This window comes from Cydia pomonella, chromosome 4, assembly GCF_033807575.1.
Source record: "Cydia pomonella isolate Wapato2018A chromosome 4, ilCydPomo1, whole genome shotgun sequence".
NCBI classification, from domain to species: Eukaryota; Metazoa; Arthropoda; class Insecta; order Lepidoptera; family Tortricidae; genus Cydia; species Cydia pomonella.
Window position 1 is genome coordinate 25,989,687 of NC_084706.1, and position 17,704 is coordinate 26,007,390.

Below are 17,704 nucleotides of genomic sequence, written 5' to 3' on the forward strand. Positions count from 1 at the left end.
AGTGCGTAGCGATAGTCAAGAAAACTTATGTCACGGCTGAGTTGTACTGTATATTTACTGAATGTTGATTACACATTTTACAAAAATTGGGTCAATCTTACACAAGGCCTAAGCCACACTAAGCAAAGCTTGTATAGGGGTACCTATTAGGGCTCGCGGTCGTGTCCGTGATTCGTGAACCCGTAGCTGTGCGCCCGGTTTCGTGTTTCACGGCAACGGTTTTCTGGTCCGTTCCACACGTGACATTCGGCTACGTGAAATTAGGGTACGTGAATCCGTGTAGATCCGTGTAGGCGTGATCACGGCTTCACGTATCTTAAGAACACGCCGGTTCGGTCCGCCCGCGACGTTGAGTGAAGATACGATGCGGTCTCTAAGAGCTACGAATAAAAATGTATCGTGAGTTTTTTATTCATAGCTCTAATTCCGTTTCATTACTTTGAATTAAAATTTATTTCCAATAGTAAGTCCTTTTAAATATTAATGAGTAATAAATGAATAGAACAAAACATTAATTACAATGAATAGCTACTTTAATAAACGGGTTGCTAAAATAATACCACAACACTGTGTGTCAGGAGACCAACTGTGATGTCAGGAGTAACTAATGACAATGAATGTGAGTTCAAAATTCTAAACTGCTCCCTCGGGATTAAATAAAAAATAGCACGAATTGTAAAACAAAACATCGCGGTCACTTCTTTCAACTTCACGAACAAAAGGTAAAGCCCACAGCTACTTATGTATATTGTTTGTTTCATTTTGTCTGTGCAACTGCACTTCTTATCTACAAAAAAAACCCGGTATGTTGGCTTAGCTTGTTAGTCATACAATAAAACACTCTAACAATAATATGTCATTATTACCTTCAATCTAGAAATAAACAGTACTCTTTAATGTGCCGAAAGTCTGAAACTGATAAGAACTGCAGCTGCGTACTTTTTTTTCCGTGGCCCCGTACATGTGTTTTTGTTTAATTTGTTTACCTGTATTACCTTTATCATATCTACCGAAGATTTGCAGAAATTTACCCTTTGGTTTCTTTGAATTAGGATTGCCTTGTTTATATTTAGGCTACGTTATATTCTTTGATAGTAGCAAGCTTTTACAAGTATGTTTCATTCATTTCATTAATACTTAACAGAATAAAATGTCTTCTTTTGATTTAATAATGACAACCAGTAGCACAGCGTTGCTTAAGTTCATAATTATAATGATACTTACTACGAAGCTGATGGTCCCGGGTTCAAATCCTGGTAAGGGGATGTATTTGTGTGATGAGCATGGATATTTGTTCCTGAGTCATGGGTGTTTTCTATGTATTTAAGTATTTATAAATATTTATATATTATATATATCGTTGTATAAGTACCCTCAACACAAGCCTTATTGAGCTTACTGTGAGACTTAGTCAATTTGTGTAATAATGTCCTATAATACTTATTTATTATTATTATATTAGTGCAATGCAACGAGCAGGTCGCTAGTTTTGACTAAAATCAATAGCTGGTTATACAAAAAACAGAACAACCCCAAATTATTTAGATATAACCATTATATTCAAATCGATGCAAAAAATACAATTTAAGTTTAATTCACACGTAAATGTTTGTCCGACGAACGTCCCGTATTCAATATACTAAGTGGTGACTCAATTCAATAATACCTAGTCCTTATTTATTTTTCTCCCGGGCGTGTCGAACCTACGAGACGTGCGATAAGTAGGTACCTATCCAACGGAACCGAGCCCGAAGCTCCGCACACGAACGCAGGTACGGGCTACGTATCATGGCGTGTCACGGTCACGGCGTGTCACGTGAATCCGGACGCGAACGCAGGTACGAGGTACGTACCTTGCCGTGTTCGTGAAATTCGTGATCTTAGTACCGCCGGGCTTAAGAACCCGTAGCTACGGATCGGCGTGTATCACGGATATCAGGAGCCCTAGTACCTATACCTACTAGGCGACGATAAACAATGCCGGATTTAGAGGCCCCAAATTTTTTCCAAATAAAATGGTAAATTTTCCGAATTCTCTATTGTGGGGGCCCCTCTTTTGTGGAGGCCCTCCCCTAAATCCGGCCCTGAGTCGTAAAACATAGATATTACAGTGTGTCCCTAGCCATTGGACAAAGCCGAAATGTACATATGCATTAGAGTATTTAGAACCAGTGTACAAAGTATCATAACAACCGGTGTAGCGGTTTCAAAGAAATTAACAAATTACCATTTTTTACTTTGGACCAGCCTGTATGTGTTAGTAGCTCCTAAGGTAATATCCTCAAAGAATAGTATGGAACCTTCTTCGACCTTTTGTATTAGCTTTTTTATTTATGACACTAATAAGCTTCTGACTTTTGAAAAATGTCATCATTATCAAATATTTCGAACAAATTGTCAAGAACACTGCCAAAGATTAACACAGTGTGTTTCTTTTTGTTGTCGATTATTGCAAATAACTTTTGTTCGAAAAAAATATTTTTTTATATTTTGTGTAATTAAAAAAATATTAACGACAGAGCATTCCTGAGAAGTAACCCTACGTGGGATTTCAGGGTTTGTCCAATGGCTAAGGTCACCCTGTATACATAAATACACATATAGGTATAACATCAAAATAAAACCGGTACCTCTTGCTTTGTAGGCAGGGCCCTTCTTTGCAGCATAGTTTTTAGAATACGGCGGTAAAACGTAAAACCTCAATTCACTATAGGGAAGAATTTTTTAATTGCTTACATTAGAAAATTACAAAGTTGTACTAACTACTAATAAGTGCTAACACACACGCTCTATAGTATAGAGTAGTAGAGTGATAAATAATATAATATAGAGTCTATACTATATTATTTATCACCTACTGTATGACAATTACTCAATATGATCCAGGAAACTTCAACGCTAAATGGGTATTCACATTGTTCATTTTTACTTTTTCCCGTTTGTCTCTTCATGAACGCGTAGACGCGGAGAACAGGGTGCGTAGCCAACATGCCAATCGTTTACGCCCCGTAGCGAACGATACGCAACAGTCGCACTAATATGGAAGCTAGAGTGATACTGAGACGACTACATAAGACCGCCTGTTATCTGCCTCTACATTTAATCAATTGTTTATTTTCTTGTGTCTTTCTACTGAGGTGTGTCAATAAAGAGCATTCTATTTATCTACTCTACGTTACGGAGCGTTAACGATTGGCTTGTTGGCTATGGTTATTTTGACTGTCATGTACTTGTATGAAAAATGAAAAATTAATTTATTATTGCACACACAAACATGGGTTCAACAGTGGGGAATATACACTGAGTTGAGATTGCGTGCATACAGCGATACTTTTATAATAAACCGTTTGAACAGGGGTCCCCAAACTAGGCATAGCCTGTATCTTGGGCAGCCAGTTAATGAATTAAAAACTAGAGAGTTATGCCTAAAAATATAGATAATAATACTATTTAACCTTAGCTACTAAGGATTTTCGTTAATCAGTCTGTCAGTCAAGTCTCTTAAGGAATAAACACATAACTTTATTAGAAAATATTAAGGTTAATTTTACTTTGTATTCTTTGTCGGCTATGGCTAACTGGCGTCAAAGATATACTTAATGTCATTAGAGTTACTGGTATAATGATACAATAGACTTCAGTACCCCTAGTGTAAATTTATTCGATAGCGAAACATGACGTAGGTACGCGTTTGCGTTAAGTCTCATTTTGTATGGGATTTAGAATCAGCGCGCCAAGCTGGACGTTTTGGAATCCCATACAAAATGAGATTTAACGCAAATTCGAACGTCACGTTTCGCTGTCGAATAAATTTACACTAGGGGTACTGATATAAGGAAAACTTTGTTACAAGTAATGACAGGAAAGTTAAACTTCATTAATTGGACTTACAGTTCCACTGGCTCCACGGATTTGATAATTTAGAACCATAACTCTTAATCTTAATTTAAAATTACCTACCTATCTATCTAAATACAAATATTATTTTGTAATTTTTTGGGTTCCGTACCCAAAGAGTAAAACCCTATTACTTAAGACTCCGCTGTCCGTCCGTCTGTCACCAGGCTGTATCGCATGAACCGTGATAGCTAGACAGTTGAAATTTTCACAGATGATGTATTTCTGTTGCCGCTAACAACAAATTATAAAAAATACGGAACCCTCAGTGGGCGAGTCTGATTCGCACTTGTCCGGGTTTTTTTACGATTTTTTTTCTTCAAAGAGCTCATTCTGGGCGGGATAAATTCGAAATTACGAATTGTCCTTCTGTAATTTTCCGTAGATTTTTAGAGGACATAGGTACAAAGAACTATCTATCCACCAAATTTTAGCGAAGTCTGACAGAAAAAATCGACATCTATAATGATCTAAATGTATTTTCTTTCTTTCTTTAAATGAAATCGGTCCAATTCATAATAGGTAAGCTCCTGAATATATTAGAGCCTTGTAACCATCTTTGTAAGACATTACTTTTGCAACTTGGCTACGTCACGTTATGTAAACAACTCTATGACATACTGATTCATTGAAAACTGATCAAGTGAGGACATCACTTGATAAAAAAACTCGTAAGTCATTTATGGTTAGCGAATGCTACGAGTATCATATTAAATTGTTTGTCTGTTCAACTTTGATGTGTTTATTTTCCAAGACGGCATATTAAAATGCGATTATGAACGTCAAATAAAGCTACGCAGGCTCTAACCCTACACCTCTGACCCGAGATTTAAATCCCTCCTAAATTGTAGGAGGGTATCCCAATATGGGACCGGTAAGAAACTCGGCGGGACCCATCTTTTCAAAACATTACGTCTTATAACTAACATGCATTACTTAAATAAATAAATAAATATGGAATTAAAAAATATAAGTATCATAAAATAACACAAGTTAACATTTTAAAATTTTAATCGTAAAAAGTGACTCAGACTTCAGTCAGAGTAATGCAATCGATAGGTATTCTTATAATCTAAATAGAGGTAATATATATATAACTTTACTTTTGAGTAGCATTAACTTGAGCGTAGAGTCACTTCATTCGGTTCTTGCCTGTTTGTCTGATTTAATTTCTTGTCTTTTAATTATATATATAAGAATTCAAGTCGTGGAGATCCTTTACATCTCTAAAGATAATTTGATGATCGTTTTTTTATTAAGTATATTTTATATCGGACACTTGGAGACTTTTACACCTGTAAAGAATTTTAGTATTTGTCTGTTGTTTGTATTTTTTTACTATAGTTTTTTTTGTGTAATTCGACATTTAGAAACTATGCATCTCTAATATAGTATCTATTTATCTAATATTCCAATTATTGGACTATGGGTTATGGTACCTACTTAAAACTCAACTAAAACGTGTACCTAAATATTTCTACTTTCATATTTTTGAAAGAAAAGTCTTAAATAAATAGCTAAATATTTTCTGAAAATTATCAATAGTCCTCCAAATCCTCTCTTACAGACAGTATTCGTAAATTTTTAAAAGCAAAGCCACGGGTAAAGCCACTATGCAGCACGTAAGGAAAACAACGTTGAACCGAGCACAAGCTTCCCATTGTGGTCGCGGCAGTCTCGAAGTGACGGCGTTCGTTGACTGATATTGCATCATACGGTAAGTGTTATAAAATTTTCGCGTGGCGAGTGAATTTGGAAAATGGAATTGTAAGTTGCAATATAAGTTTTCGAAGTTATCTTAAATTAGTAGGTATTTTTGTTTTGTTCTAATCAACATTGGTTTTTTAAAAATTGAAGTGAAACGTGATTAACTTATTGTTTGAGATGTTTGTGGAGTTTTTAATAAGTTAGTTTGGGACTTGTGCCGGTCGTAAAGTGCTAATTTAAATAAAATTGATTAACTATTAAATTAAGTGATTTGAGGAAATGTTATAAAGCGAGAGAACTTGAGTAGTAAAGTAACAATGATAAATTAGAGCTGATAAACGAGAGCAAAATAATCAGATGACCACGAATTATTAGTACCTACTTTATAATTATATTATCATTGTATAGAGCACACAGAAGTGCTTAGGTTAGTTAGAAATTATGAAGACTATAATATTTGACATCGTGCGCGAAAGCATTTCATAATCACAGGTTGACAAGTAGTATGAACATTTATTTTGATTAACTTGGTCTCACGATAGTTTTTAGGGTTCCGTAACCAAAGGGTAAAAACGGGACCCTATTACTAAGACTCCACTGTCCGTCTGTTACCAGGCTGTATGTTATGAACCGTGACAGTTGTAATTTTCACAGACGATGTATTTCTGTTGCCGCTAACAACAAATACTAAAAAGTACGAAATCCTCGGTGGGCGAGTCCGACTCGCTCTTGTCCGGTTTTTTTACCGCGTCAAACGCGATCACCGCTTTTAGTTACTCCACGCAAGTTACGGACCCTCATACAAAAATATATATGAAAAATTTCCAACATCAGGGGGCCTACCGCGAACCATGTTCGACGTGTTCCCTCCCTGTCCCTGTTACGTACGAATTTAAAAGTGCGATAGAGAGGGTCATCGAAACGTGGTTCGCGGTAGGCCCTCAGTACCCATCAGCCACTAAGCAAAGAAATGCACATTCGGCATCCTTTTAAAAAAAGTGTGTCTCTTTTTCCAGGGAACCACAATGACGTCAATGGCGGACAAGGTATTCCACCCCCGCTCGGAGGGCATCCCCTCCGAGGGTGTGATGGATCAGTACGCCGACGGCAAGGCAGCCAGGGTCTGGAAGAAGTTCGTGGGAGACAGCAACCAGAGGACGCAGAACTATAAGGATTTCTTGATTGGGCTACTGCGAGCCAATGGTTGCAAGAAAATATTGGATGCCGCTTGCGGCACTGGGTGAGTCTGATTATTTCTATTAGAAGTCAAACATTGGACCCGGGTACGCCCTTAAACTACGTCCAAAGAGGTATGGGCATTGTGAATGTCATCTCGCTTTGTGAGGTAGGGCACAGCACAGCGGATGTCATTCCAGATCTAGAGCAGAGCCCAACCGGGGAAGTACCTCCACCTTACAGAAAACCGCAGCCAAATAACACTAGACCCTATTCAGAGTGTTGTGTTCCTGTCGGTGAATAAGGTTGTCAGAGCTCAACGAGGGTCCGGAGTGTTAGGGTCGGCAACGCGCATGTAACTCCTCTAGAGTTGCAGACGTACATAGGCTACGGAGATTGATTACCATCAGATGGGCGGTATGCTTGTTTGCCACCGACGTAGTAGTAAAAAAAAATCACTTTCTGACGACTGCATTTTCTATGTAGGTCCCTTTCTGAGGACTTCATTTACGATGCAGGTCACTTTCTGAAGACTCCACTTTCGATGTCGGTCACTTTCTGAGAGGTCTTTATTTTCGATGTAGGTCACTTTCTGAGAGGACTTCATTTTCGATGTAAGTCACGTGTTAAGGACTTATTAATTTTCGATATAGGCCACTTTCTTAAGACTTCATTCTCGATGTAGGTTACTTTCGGAGGACTTCATTTTCCATGCTGGTCACTTTCTGAGGACTTAATTTTCGATATAGGCCACTTTCTTAGGACTTCATTCTCGATGTAGGTCACTTTAGGAGGACTTCATTTTCGATGTAGGTCACTTTCTGAGAACTTCATATTCGATGTAGGCCACTGTCTGAGGACTTCATTTTCGATGTAGGCCACTTTCTTAGGATTTCATTCTCGATGTAGGTCACTTTCGCAGAACTTCATTTTCCATGTAGGTCACTTTCTGAGGACTTCATTTTCGATGTAGGTGACTTTCGGAGGACTTCATTTTCCTGTAGGCCACTTTCTGAGGACTTCATTTTCGATGTAGGTCACTTTCTGAGGACTTCATTTTCGATGTAGGTCACTTTCTAAGGACTTCATTTTCGATGTAGGTCACATTCTGAGGACGTTACTTTAGTAGGGCGTATCTATGAATGCAGGTTCAAGTACTGACTGGGTCGATTATTTCTTCAATTTTTGGTTTAATAACCTTAACGATACCTAACACTAAATTTCAATCAATCCATAGATCAAAAATAGCTTTTATATACACGAATGTAACGAAAAAAAGAGATGAGAAATAGAGATATTTATTTACAACCAAGTCCTTATGTGGGTGGAGCCATTCCTAGATAACAGCATCAGCATAGCAATAAGATAGATCGATTCACAATGTTCATAACAAGAGATAAAAGCTCACAAATATTATTAATAATAATATGATGAAATAGATAACCATTGGAGCGCAGGTCACGCATTATTCATCATAACAACAATGAATGGCTTTTCATGTATTTTATAAAATAGATGACGTAATAGTTATTTGTTTTACAAGGGGGCAAAGTGGTTAAACATAACCGCTCGTGCTATTATTGATATCTGAGCAAGCGAAAGATTCCAAAATTGAACCACGAGCGTATCGAGTGGTTCGAGAACTGGAATCTTGAGCGTTGCGAGGGTTTCAAGGCACGAGGGTTAAACAAACTTTGTCTCCGAGTGAAACACTACATTTTTCACCACACCAACGCGAGGAAAATAATAACTATGAAATATCAAAAAAAAAAACTTAATCAAATCTAAATGAACGTAATTAAATATTGATCATCCAAAATCATCATTTAAAAGTCAATTCTACCAGCTAACATAAGGAAACGACTCAAAATTTGCATCTGATTACTTTGCCCCACATGTGGATAAAATGCAACTTTAGTTTTTGAATAATCAAGAGGGCCTTTACCAGTTGGTGTGACGAAAATTATATTAAAGATTTCACTTCTGTATATCGTGATGATCAATGGGCGTACGGTCTGCGTGGTGGCGAACCAAATTAAAGTTATTAGAGCGTATAGGGAATAATACGCGAAACTGCGTAGGGGACGCCACTACCACAATCCATCATAATCTGACGGTTTACCACGAAACAAGAAAATCGAAATTTCGTTATCTAACCTCTCTATCACTCTTGCATATTCGAGAGATGGAGAGGCAGATAACTAAATTTCGATTTTCGCGTTTCCCGGTAGGCCCTTTGTAAACACACCGCCTTGGTGCATCAATGTCGTATTTTATTATCTGTGAAAATCTTGATTATCTTGTCAAAAAACAGTTTAAGGCACAGTATGTATATAAGTTACTCTATGGTTTACGAAAGGTTCTAGTGGTGCACTCTGGCGGCAGAACAGTGCAGTAATACTCTCTATTGTAGGCGCATGCTGGTTACCATGATTATGAGTCCCAACGAGTCACTCATCAAAACCATATGGCTATAAAATAATTAAATAAGACCAAAGTGTAGAAATTAACAAGATTTCCATGGAATAAATGATATTATATGATAAAATTGATAAATAAATCCCGACCAGACATTATATGATTATTGTCAAGAGGGCGCTATTATTCTCATGTATAGGGAGCGTGCATGAACTGTAGGAGGCAGCACAGGAGCCGTCAGATTTTTGGCGCGAGGCGGAAATATGATGTTTTTTGTTCCGATGTAGCCCACAAGATGGCAGAACCTACTATGCACAAGAAAACACGTGACATGTACATGTGCATGTGTATGGTTCCGATTCAGGCCACAAGATGGCAGACCCTCCAACGCGCACGGTCCCTATACGACAGTTTGTCATCTTGTTCCAATTAAATTCCGCAATATGGCACGTGATCATATATTACTGGTCAGGCATGCATCCAGATCAGACATGCGTTTTTATGATAGTTGTGCCCTTCTGTACTGGACCCGCGAAAAAGTACAGTATGGCCCAAAAATGACAAATATTTTTAGGTTTTTTTTTTCTTAAGCGTCTTTTACAAAATGTAAATATTAAAACTACTATCGTGTCGAAGTCTGGTCAAGGCTCCCACTTGTCACTTATCATAAGGAAAAGATTTGCTTCTATCTTTATACGAATAACCCGTCATGGCGTCCTTATGGCAAACGATAAAGGGACTTTTTGCTTAGAAACGACACAATTAATTATTTAACTAAAGCAGATCTTCAAGAATTAGAGGTAGAGCAAATACCCATCCTCGTCGCCACTGTTAGATACGTAGATATGGACACAAGTGAAACAACCGGTAGCTAGTTATGCACTGGTTTATTCACGTATAGGGATCGTGGTGGGCGCAGCCACGCACACATGCAAGCATACGCTAGTTGTATATATAACAAATACCTACTAAGAATAAATTTTAAATAAGTATAAATTAAAGTAAGATTGGCGGGAGGTCTTTGCCCAGCAGTGGGACACGACAGGCTCCAAATAATAATAATAGCCAAGACTTGTTGGAGCTACTGAAAACCACCGAAGTCTTCAGTAGTGCCATCAACATGGAGTTTGGTGTCGATAAATGTGCAGTTATGCATGTACAGCGGGGGAAGGTTGTAAATTCAACAAATTTACAACTTTCTGAGGCAATGGCTTTCAGATCTATCTCTGAATCAGAAACCTACAAATACCTTGGTATGTCACAGTCGTTGGGTATTGAGGATGAGGGTATTAGACAGTCGGTGAAGGAACGCTTTTTCAGTCGGCTCACAAAAGTCCTTAACAGTCTTTTGTCAGGAGGCAACAAAGTGCGCGCCTTCAACGCCTGGGTAATGCCCCTGCTCACATACTCCTTTGGCATACTAAGGTGGACTCAGACCGAGCTGGACGCCCTGGATCGGAGGGTCCGACTACTGCTAACCACACACCGTATGCTACACCCACGCTCGTCAGTTATGAGATTGTACATCCCACGGAAGTGTGGAGGTCGAGGCTTCCTAAACACCAAAGATCTCCACAACCGCGAGGTGTGCAATCTCAGGAATTATTTCCTTAACAACGAGTGTGGGATGCATCGTGATGTGGTGGCAGTAGACAGGAACCTCACGCCGCTCTCCTTGGCAAACGAGAACTGGCGCAAACCTGTGGTACTAAGTACTGCGGATCGCAAGGCGGCATGGGAGAGTAAGGTGCTACACGGGCGGTTCTACAAGGCCCTCACGGGACCCGACGTGGACCTGCTCGCGTCGGTGAACTGGTTACGATTCGGGGACCTCTTCGGAGAAACCGAGGGTTTTGCCTGTGCAATTGCGGACGAAGTGATGAGGACGAACAACTATCGGAAATATATCCTGAAGGACGGTACGGTCGACATTTGTCGGGCATGCCGCCGTCCCGGAGAGTCACTCAGGCATATAATTTCCGGTTGTTCTCATCTTGCTAACGGCGAGTACTTGCACAGACATAATCTTGTAGCCAGGATTATTCACCAGCAACTTGCTCTTCTATACGGCCTTGTGGACCGCGAAGTACCGTACTACAAGTACTCACCTGCGCCAGTTCTCGAAAATGGTCGTGCCACGCTCTATTGGGATCGATCTATTATCACTGACAGGACTATTGTAACCAATAAGCCTGACATCGTGATAATAGATCGATCGCAACGCCGGGCCGTGCTCGTCGACATCACCATCCCCCATGATGAGAATCTCGTGAAAGCCGAGAAGGACAAGTCCAGTAAGTACCTAGACTTGGCTCACGAGATAACCGCCATGTGGGATGTTGATTCGACGATCATTGTCCCGATAGTCGTTTCAGCGAATGGTCTCATAGCGAAGAGTCTCGACCAACACCTTGAGAGACTCTCGCTAGGTGGTTGGATCAAGGGTCAGATGCAGAAGGCGGTGATCTTGGACACGGCGCGGATAGTCCGCCGGTTCCTCTCTCTGCGGCCCTGACCACCGGCAGCTTGGGCCCTGCCCCGCTGCTGGCGGCACCCTAGGTTAGGTTTTTTATAATGTGTTTATATGTATTTTGTATTATTTTTGTATGATTTGTTGTATTTTACTTTTATATTCATATTATAAAATGCCTAATCTAAGACACAAGATAAATAAAGAGATAATAATAATAATACACTGTAAAAATTGTGTTAATTTCAGGATCGACTCCATGATGCTGGTGAACGAGGGCTTTGAGGTGGTCTCCGTGGACGCCTCCGATAAGATGTTGAAGCACGCGCTTAAGGCGCGCTGGGAGAAGAGAAAGGACCCTAGGTTCGATCAGTGGAGTATGTAGTTTCTTTTCAACATACACCGTTTTAAAGTAAAAGTGGAAAAAAATACTGTCTTGGGTGAACTTACTACTACTGGATCTCTAGCCCATTGCCCTCCATTTGAGCTAACAAGACTTCACCTAAATTGCTCTGATAATTAGCTTATGTAATACTGTCTTACTATTCATAAGTGCTTGTTGCTAGGCCTACATGAATAAAGTATATTTGAACTGAACTGAACTCGCCCAACACAGCTAATATTTCCACCGTAGGGGCCTTTAAGGGAGGCATCCTAGCGACATCTGACGTAAAACTGTTACACTTCTTAAACGGCTACCGGGTTCTAAGTCATCATTCTAAATTAATTTTGTATCAAGCAGACGTCTGCGAACGGTGCTTTTAAGCTTAGAAAAAAAATCAAAGTGGAATAATTTACTGTCTTGGGTGAGACTTGAACTCACGACTACTTAAGTATGTTTATTTATTTATATTTCCTAGCCGCGAGTTCAAGTCTAATCCAAGACAGTAAATTTGTCCACTTTGAATTTTTTTCTAAGGTAATAGCATCGTTCGCAGACGTTTCTGCCTGATACAAAATTAATTAAGTTTTCATTTTCTGTTATAAAATCAAATTGAAATGGCTTTGGTTAATTAACTTTTGAACTTAAAATTTTGGGCTCCTGAGCTATTTTTTATTACTACCAGTGTTGGTCGAACGTTAATTAGAATTGAAAATAAGCCAATACAAACGGGTCAATTTGTAATGGTTAATTTTCAATTCTAATTAACGTCCGGCCAACACTCATTAGTAGGGTAAACCGTCTATTGCTGGCCACCCTCCAATTACTGGCCACCTTATACTAAAAGGGATTCTGTTTAATAATCACACAATCTAAGTTAATCATCAGAATGATAGTTACCAATTCAGTTTACTTGAATTGAGTAAATAAATAAATAGAATTCTTATTTCGACGACCGGTCTGGCCTAGTGGGTGTGACCCTGCCTATGAAGCTGATGGTCCCGGGTTCAAATCCTGGTAAGGGCATTTATTCGTGTGATGAGCATGGATATTTGATCCTGAGTCATGGGTGTTTTCTATGTATTTAAGTATTTATAAATATTTATATATTATATATATCGTTGTCTAAGTACCCTCAACAGAAGCCTTATTGAGCTTACTGTGGGACTTAGTCAATTTGTGTAATAATGTCCTATAATATTTATTTATTTATTTTAGCCATTTTATTATAAGGTAATAGACGGTTTACCCTACTACCTATTTATATTTTTTACAAATTTCATTAACTATTAGGATCTGCAATCGTATTGTCTTTAAGATTTACGAACTTAATAATTTGGTCCCCTTTTTTTATACTACGTCGGTGGCAAACAAGCATACGGCCCGCCTGATGGTACGCAGTATCCGTAGCCTATGTACGCCTGCAACTCCAGAGGAGCTACATGCGCGTTGCCGACCCTAACCCCCTCCTGCCCCTCGTTGAGCTTTGGCAATTTTACTCACCGGCAGGAACACAACACTATGAGTAGGGTATAGTGTTATTTGGCTACGCCCTACGTTACCGACAAGATATATCGTAGTGCCAGTTTATAATCAATTTTCAATTTCAATTTTCAATTTATTTCCTTTTAATATATATTTTTAACTTTATAGTATATAATTCGTAAGAGTAGGAAATGATTCCTCCGTACTAGTAAGAACTGTATGACGGCAGGATGCACCACCTCTCCCAGATCACATTTACCTAATCTATCTAAGTATATAATAATCATTCCACTTAGCTTTTAATTTATGTTTCCAGTAATCGAGGAAGCCAACTGGGAGGCCCTCCACTCAGACGTGCAGGCGTTCCTCCCCGGAGTGTCGTTCGACGCCGTCATCTGCCTCGGGAACTCGTTCGCCCACCTGCTGGACGAGTACGGCGACCAGCGCGTCCAGAAGCGCGCCTTGGAGAACTTCGCCAAGTGTCTGAAGCCGGGGGGACTGCTGTTCATCGATCATAGGAATTATGACGCCATGATTGATAGCGGGGCCACGCCGGGTCATTCTATTTATTACAATGTAAGTAATGCACCCTTTTTGGGGTCCGTACCCTATTACCAAAGATACATTGAATGAGTAAGATGTGTAAAATCGAAGACAATTTCGTGCTTTGAATTTCACTGGTAAACGAGATAGCGCTGTGACCTTTGAACGCCACGCGTATCGTACGCGGCGCGTAATCGTGAACCTTGTCGGTACGCATGAAGGTTGATATTGGGCTGTAGCCGCGCGCGTCATATGACGTCTTTGGCGGTCAAAAGGTTAAATTGAAGTACATAGCTATTCCTAGTAAACCTACCTATCTCTGTCAGTTCTACTGTTCAAAATATATGACTTTCATAATATCTGATCTCTGTAACCAAAGTTCATGTTTTTCAGTGCAAGTACCCAGTGGATATCAAAACGTCAGTGCTGGTCGTGGGGGGCAAGCCGCAGCTCGTCACCCTGGACTACTGCATTGGTGGCTCCCAAGGCGGAGAGGACCGAAGGTAAGCTCCGAGCTGACCTATCTCTTCGAGCCGTCGTGTACATATTTTTCTTAGTCTTTACAATTTTTCGACAATCAATCAAAGAAAAAAAATCAGAAAAAAGTCATAGAGTCAGACCAAGCTAAGTTGGCAGCGATTTTGATAGCCAAGCCTGTGCAAGTGTTAAATACGTCATAATTTCATAGAAGTTTGACGTTTAAACTGTAAGTGAGTGTAAGTAATGCACCCAAGTAGAGCTGCCATCCGTCCGGGTATTCCCGGATTTGTCCTAGTTTGGAGGCCGTCGGGGAAAACCCGGACACTTTTCATGTAAGGAAGCACATTAAAACTACATGTAAAATTAAAGGTCTTGTTTTAAAAATATTATTTTCAGACTCGTCCGGGGAAAAAATGCGATTTACGCCAAATGTCCGGGTTTTTTTAAATCTTTGTCCGGGTTTGGCGAAATTCGAGATGGCAGCCCTACACCCAAGTAATGTTTGACACTTGCACTCTGCCTTCCAACTTATTACGGAAGGTGGAGATAAGGAATGAAATCTCCATGTACCAAAAAGTGTCATCAAAAAACTTTAAATAGGTGGCGCTACAATTCCTAGAGTACTTGAACAAAAAAATCAAATCATCGACAGCGCAATTTACTCCGTCAATAACGCCTAGGTTCTTACCTACTCTAGCGCTACTCTGGAGAGATTTGGAACTATTATTTATAGCTGACAGCTGGACACTTTTGCAACAGTTCTATCATAAGAGATGCCACTCATCTTAATTCCACACTCCATACAACTTATCTTGGTCTGCCTCTATGAATATAAAAGGGGTCGCCAACGTTTCTGTCACATCGTTCCAACTGCAACATCCAGTTACGATGGCTACTTACTATCAGGCTATTAAAAAGGAACCTACCAAATTCAAATTTGTTTTTTTTTCAGCGACTTCCGCCTTTGCTACTACCCGCACAAACTAGAAAAGTTCACGCAAATATTGAAAGACGCGTTCGGGCCGGGCAGCACGCACAGCTTGTACGCAGACTTCAAACCTCTGTCCGAAGTACCCGTACCCGGGTTCTACATACACGTTATTAAGAAACCACAATAATTTTTTGTAATGTAATAGGATTACAATTAGTAGGGAGCGTAAGCGTAAGCGTATCGTAAAAACGTTACGAGTACGAGACGCGTAGAGTTCAGTACCCCTAGTGTAAATTTTGAGTTTCCAAAACGTCGCGCTTGGCTGTTTCTAAATCCCATACAAAATGAGACTTAACGCAAACGCGTACGACACGTCGAGCTATCGAATAAATTTACAGTAGGAGTTCTGGGTACCAAGCGTCGCGTAATCGTTTTATAAGTGAAATCTCATTAGTTGGAATCATGTAGTCCCTCCAGATATCTTCGGCGCATGTATCGACGATATTACTTTCTCGTCAGATGATGTTTTTTTTTAATTGTGTGATTATTTATGTTTGAAGTATTGTTTTTTAAGCCTGTATTCCGCTACGCCCGTCGTAATGAATACAGTGCGTATTACGATGCGCTACGTGCGTATTACGATACGTCTTACGCGCCGTGTGTTGAGGGCCGAACTTGGAACCTACAATATTTTCTTTGGGTACACAGTAGACATCTTATGAAAATTATGAATTTCACCGTTTTTTATAGGCTGGCTTTCATTACTGGAATGTTTTTTCAATTACCCAATTATTTTTAGAAATTATTAAATCAATTACCTATGGCAAAATTAACAGTGCAGTGTAACCTACCGCGAAAACCGAAAATCCCAAAATGCGGGAATCTTTCTCTTTTACTCTTACTAAGACGTAATTAGAGTGACAAAGAAAAATACCCAGACAATGTATTGTTCTGTTCTGTTCTAATCTACATTTTGATTGGTTCAGTAAATATTATGTTGTGTAAGTTATTTTTGTTAATTTATTTATCTGATTAGTTTTATTTCGTTTTGCGACATTAAAAACGATTAAATTAATAACAACATTTATTTACTTTTATTCTTTGTTACCTATTTAGTCATTTTTAAATTGACTTAAGTATAAAGTCTTATTTTATACATGTTAATACATTTTATAATATTATCTCAATTAAGTATCCGAATTGGATATTTTTAATATAGATAGTTAAGGGCCTGTTTCACAAAGTCTCAGTAAAGTATCTGGTAGCTGATTAACAAATAAATTAGAACTATCTTAAGTTGTAAAGGTATTTATCTACCAGTTAAGCTTATTTGAAGATTGTGAAACGCCGACGAAGACTTTATTCGTCAGATAAATGGCAAGTAGCTTATTCAGGACGACTTTACTTCGTTGTGAAACAGGACCTTAATGTATTGTTTTTATTTCATATAATAAAGTTGTTTTGTTTTCAATATACCTATTAATCGAAACCTATACTTACTTTACTCTTTGATTTAAACCGTTAACCCTAAGAGTAAAGTAAGACTTTATCCCTTTCAATGTCCTTTTAAAAATTACATGACAGTTCGGATGGCTAATACAAAGTAAGTATAGTAAGTATCAATTTTCTATTTTTGTATGAATTTTACAAGCTTTTTATTTACTTGCAATGTACATATGTATGTACGGGTCAAATCTTGCAAGTTAAATTTGACCCACTTCCCGGTTTCCGATGAAGCTGAAAATTTACATACATATGTAAGTCGGGTGACAATGCTATATTATGGTACCATCGAGCTGATCTGATGATGGAGACAGGAGGTGGGCATATGAACTCGGTGATAAAGCAACGCAACCTAATTGTGTTTGGGGTTTTTAGAATTGTCTCGATGAGTATTAGTTGCCTGTGGAAAGAAAAGTACAGTCAGCGATAAAAGCTTGTACCAACTTATTATGTTGTCAATAATAAGTTGTAAAAACGTATTATAATGCCAGAACGGTAATAAAATGACAAACTGGAGCAATAAAATTCTCACTTGTGTCTGGGAAATTAAACAAAGTTTAACCACCACAGTCGGCTATAGCCGATAAAAATGTACTTATAAATAATAATAATAGCCTGACAAAGTGATAATAGATCGATCGCAACGCCGGGCCGTGCTCGTCGACATCACCATCCCCCATGATGGGAATCTCGTGAAAGCCGAGAAGGACAA

The 17,704-nt window shown here is 39.0% G+C and overlaps 1 protein-coding gene across 1 annotated transcript; it reads left to right on the top strand.

Moving 5' to 3' along the window:
- The first annotated feature begins 5,510 nt into the window (after positions 1–5,510).
- Positions 5,511–16,960, top strand: LOC133517355 (glycine N-methyltransferase). The gene is made up of 6 exons (XM_061850651.1): positions 5,511–5,614; positions 6,621–6,844; positions 11,918–12,045; positions 13,852–14,111; positions 14,472–14,581; positions 15,511–16,960. Exons 2-6 carry the CDS (start codon positions 6,630–6,632, stop codon positions 15,674–15,676), a joined length of 879 nt encoding a protein of 292 aa, XP_061706635.1. The 5' UTR covers positions 5,511–5,614; positions 6,621–6,629; the 3' UTR covers positions 15,677–16,960.
- Positions 16,961–17,704: the final 744 nt, after the last annotated feature.

Coding starts and splice junctions, on each gene's coding strand:
- LOC133517355 (XM_061850651.1), top strand. CDS start 6,630: ATGACGTCAATGGCGGACAAGGTATTCCACCCCCGCTCGGAGGGCATC. Junction 12,046..13,851: donor CCCTAGGTTCGATCAGTGGA/GTATGTAGTTTC, acceptor TTATGTTTCCAG/TAATCGAGGAAGCCAACTGG. Junction 14,582..15,510: donor CAAGGCGGAGAGGACCGAAG/GTAAGCTCCGAG, acceptor TTTTTTTTTCAG/CGACTTCCGCCTTTGCTACT.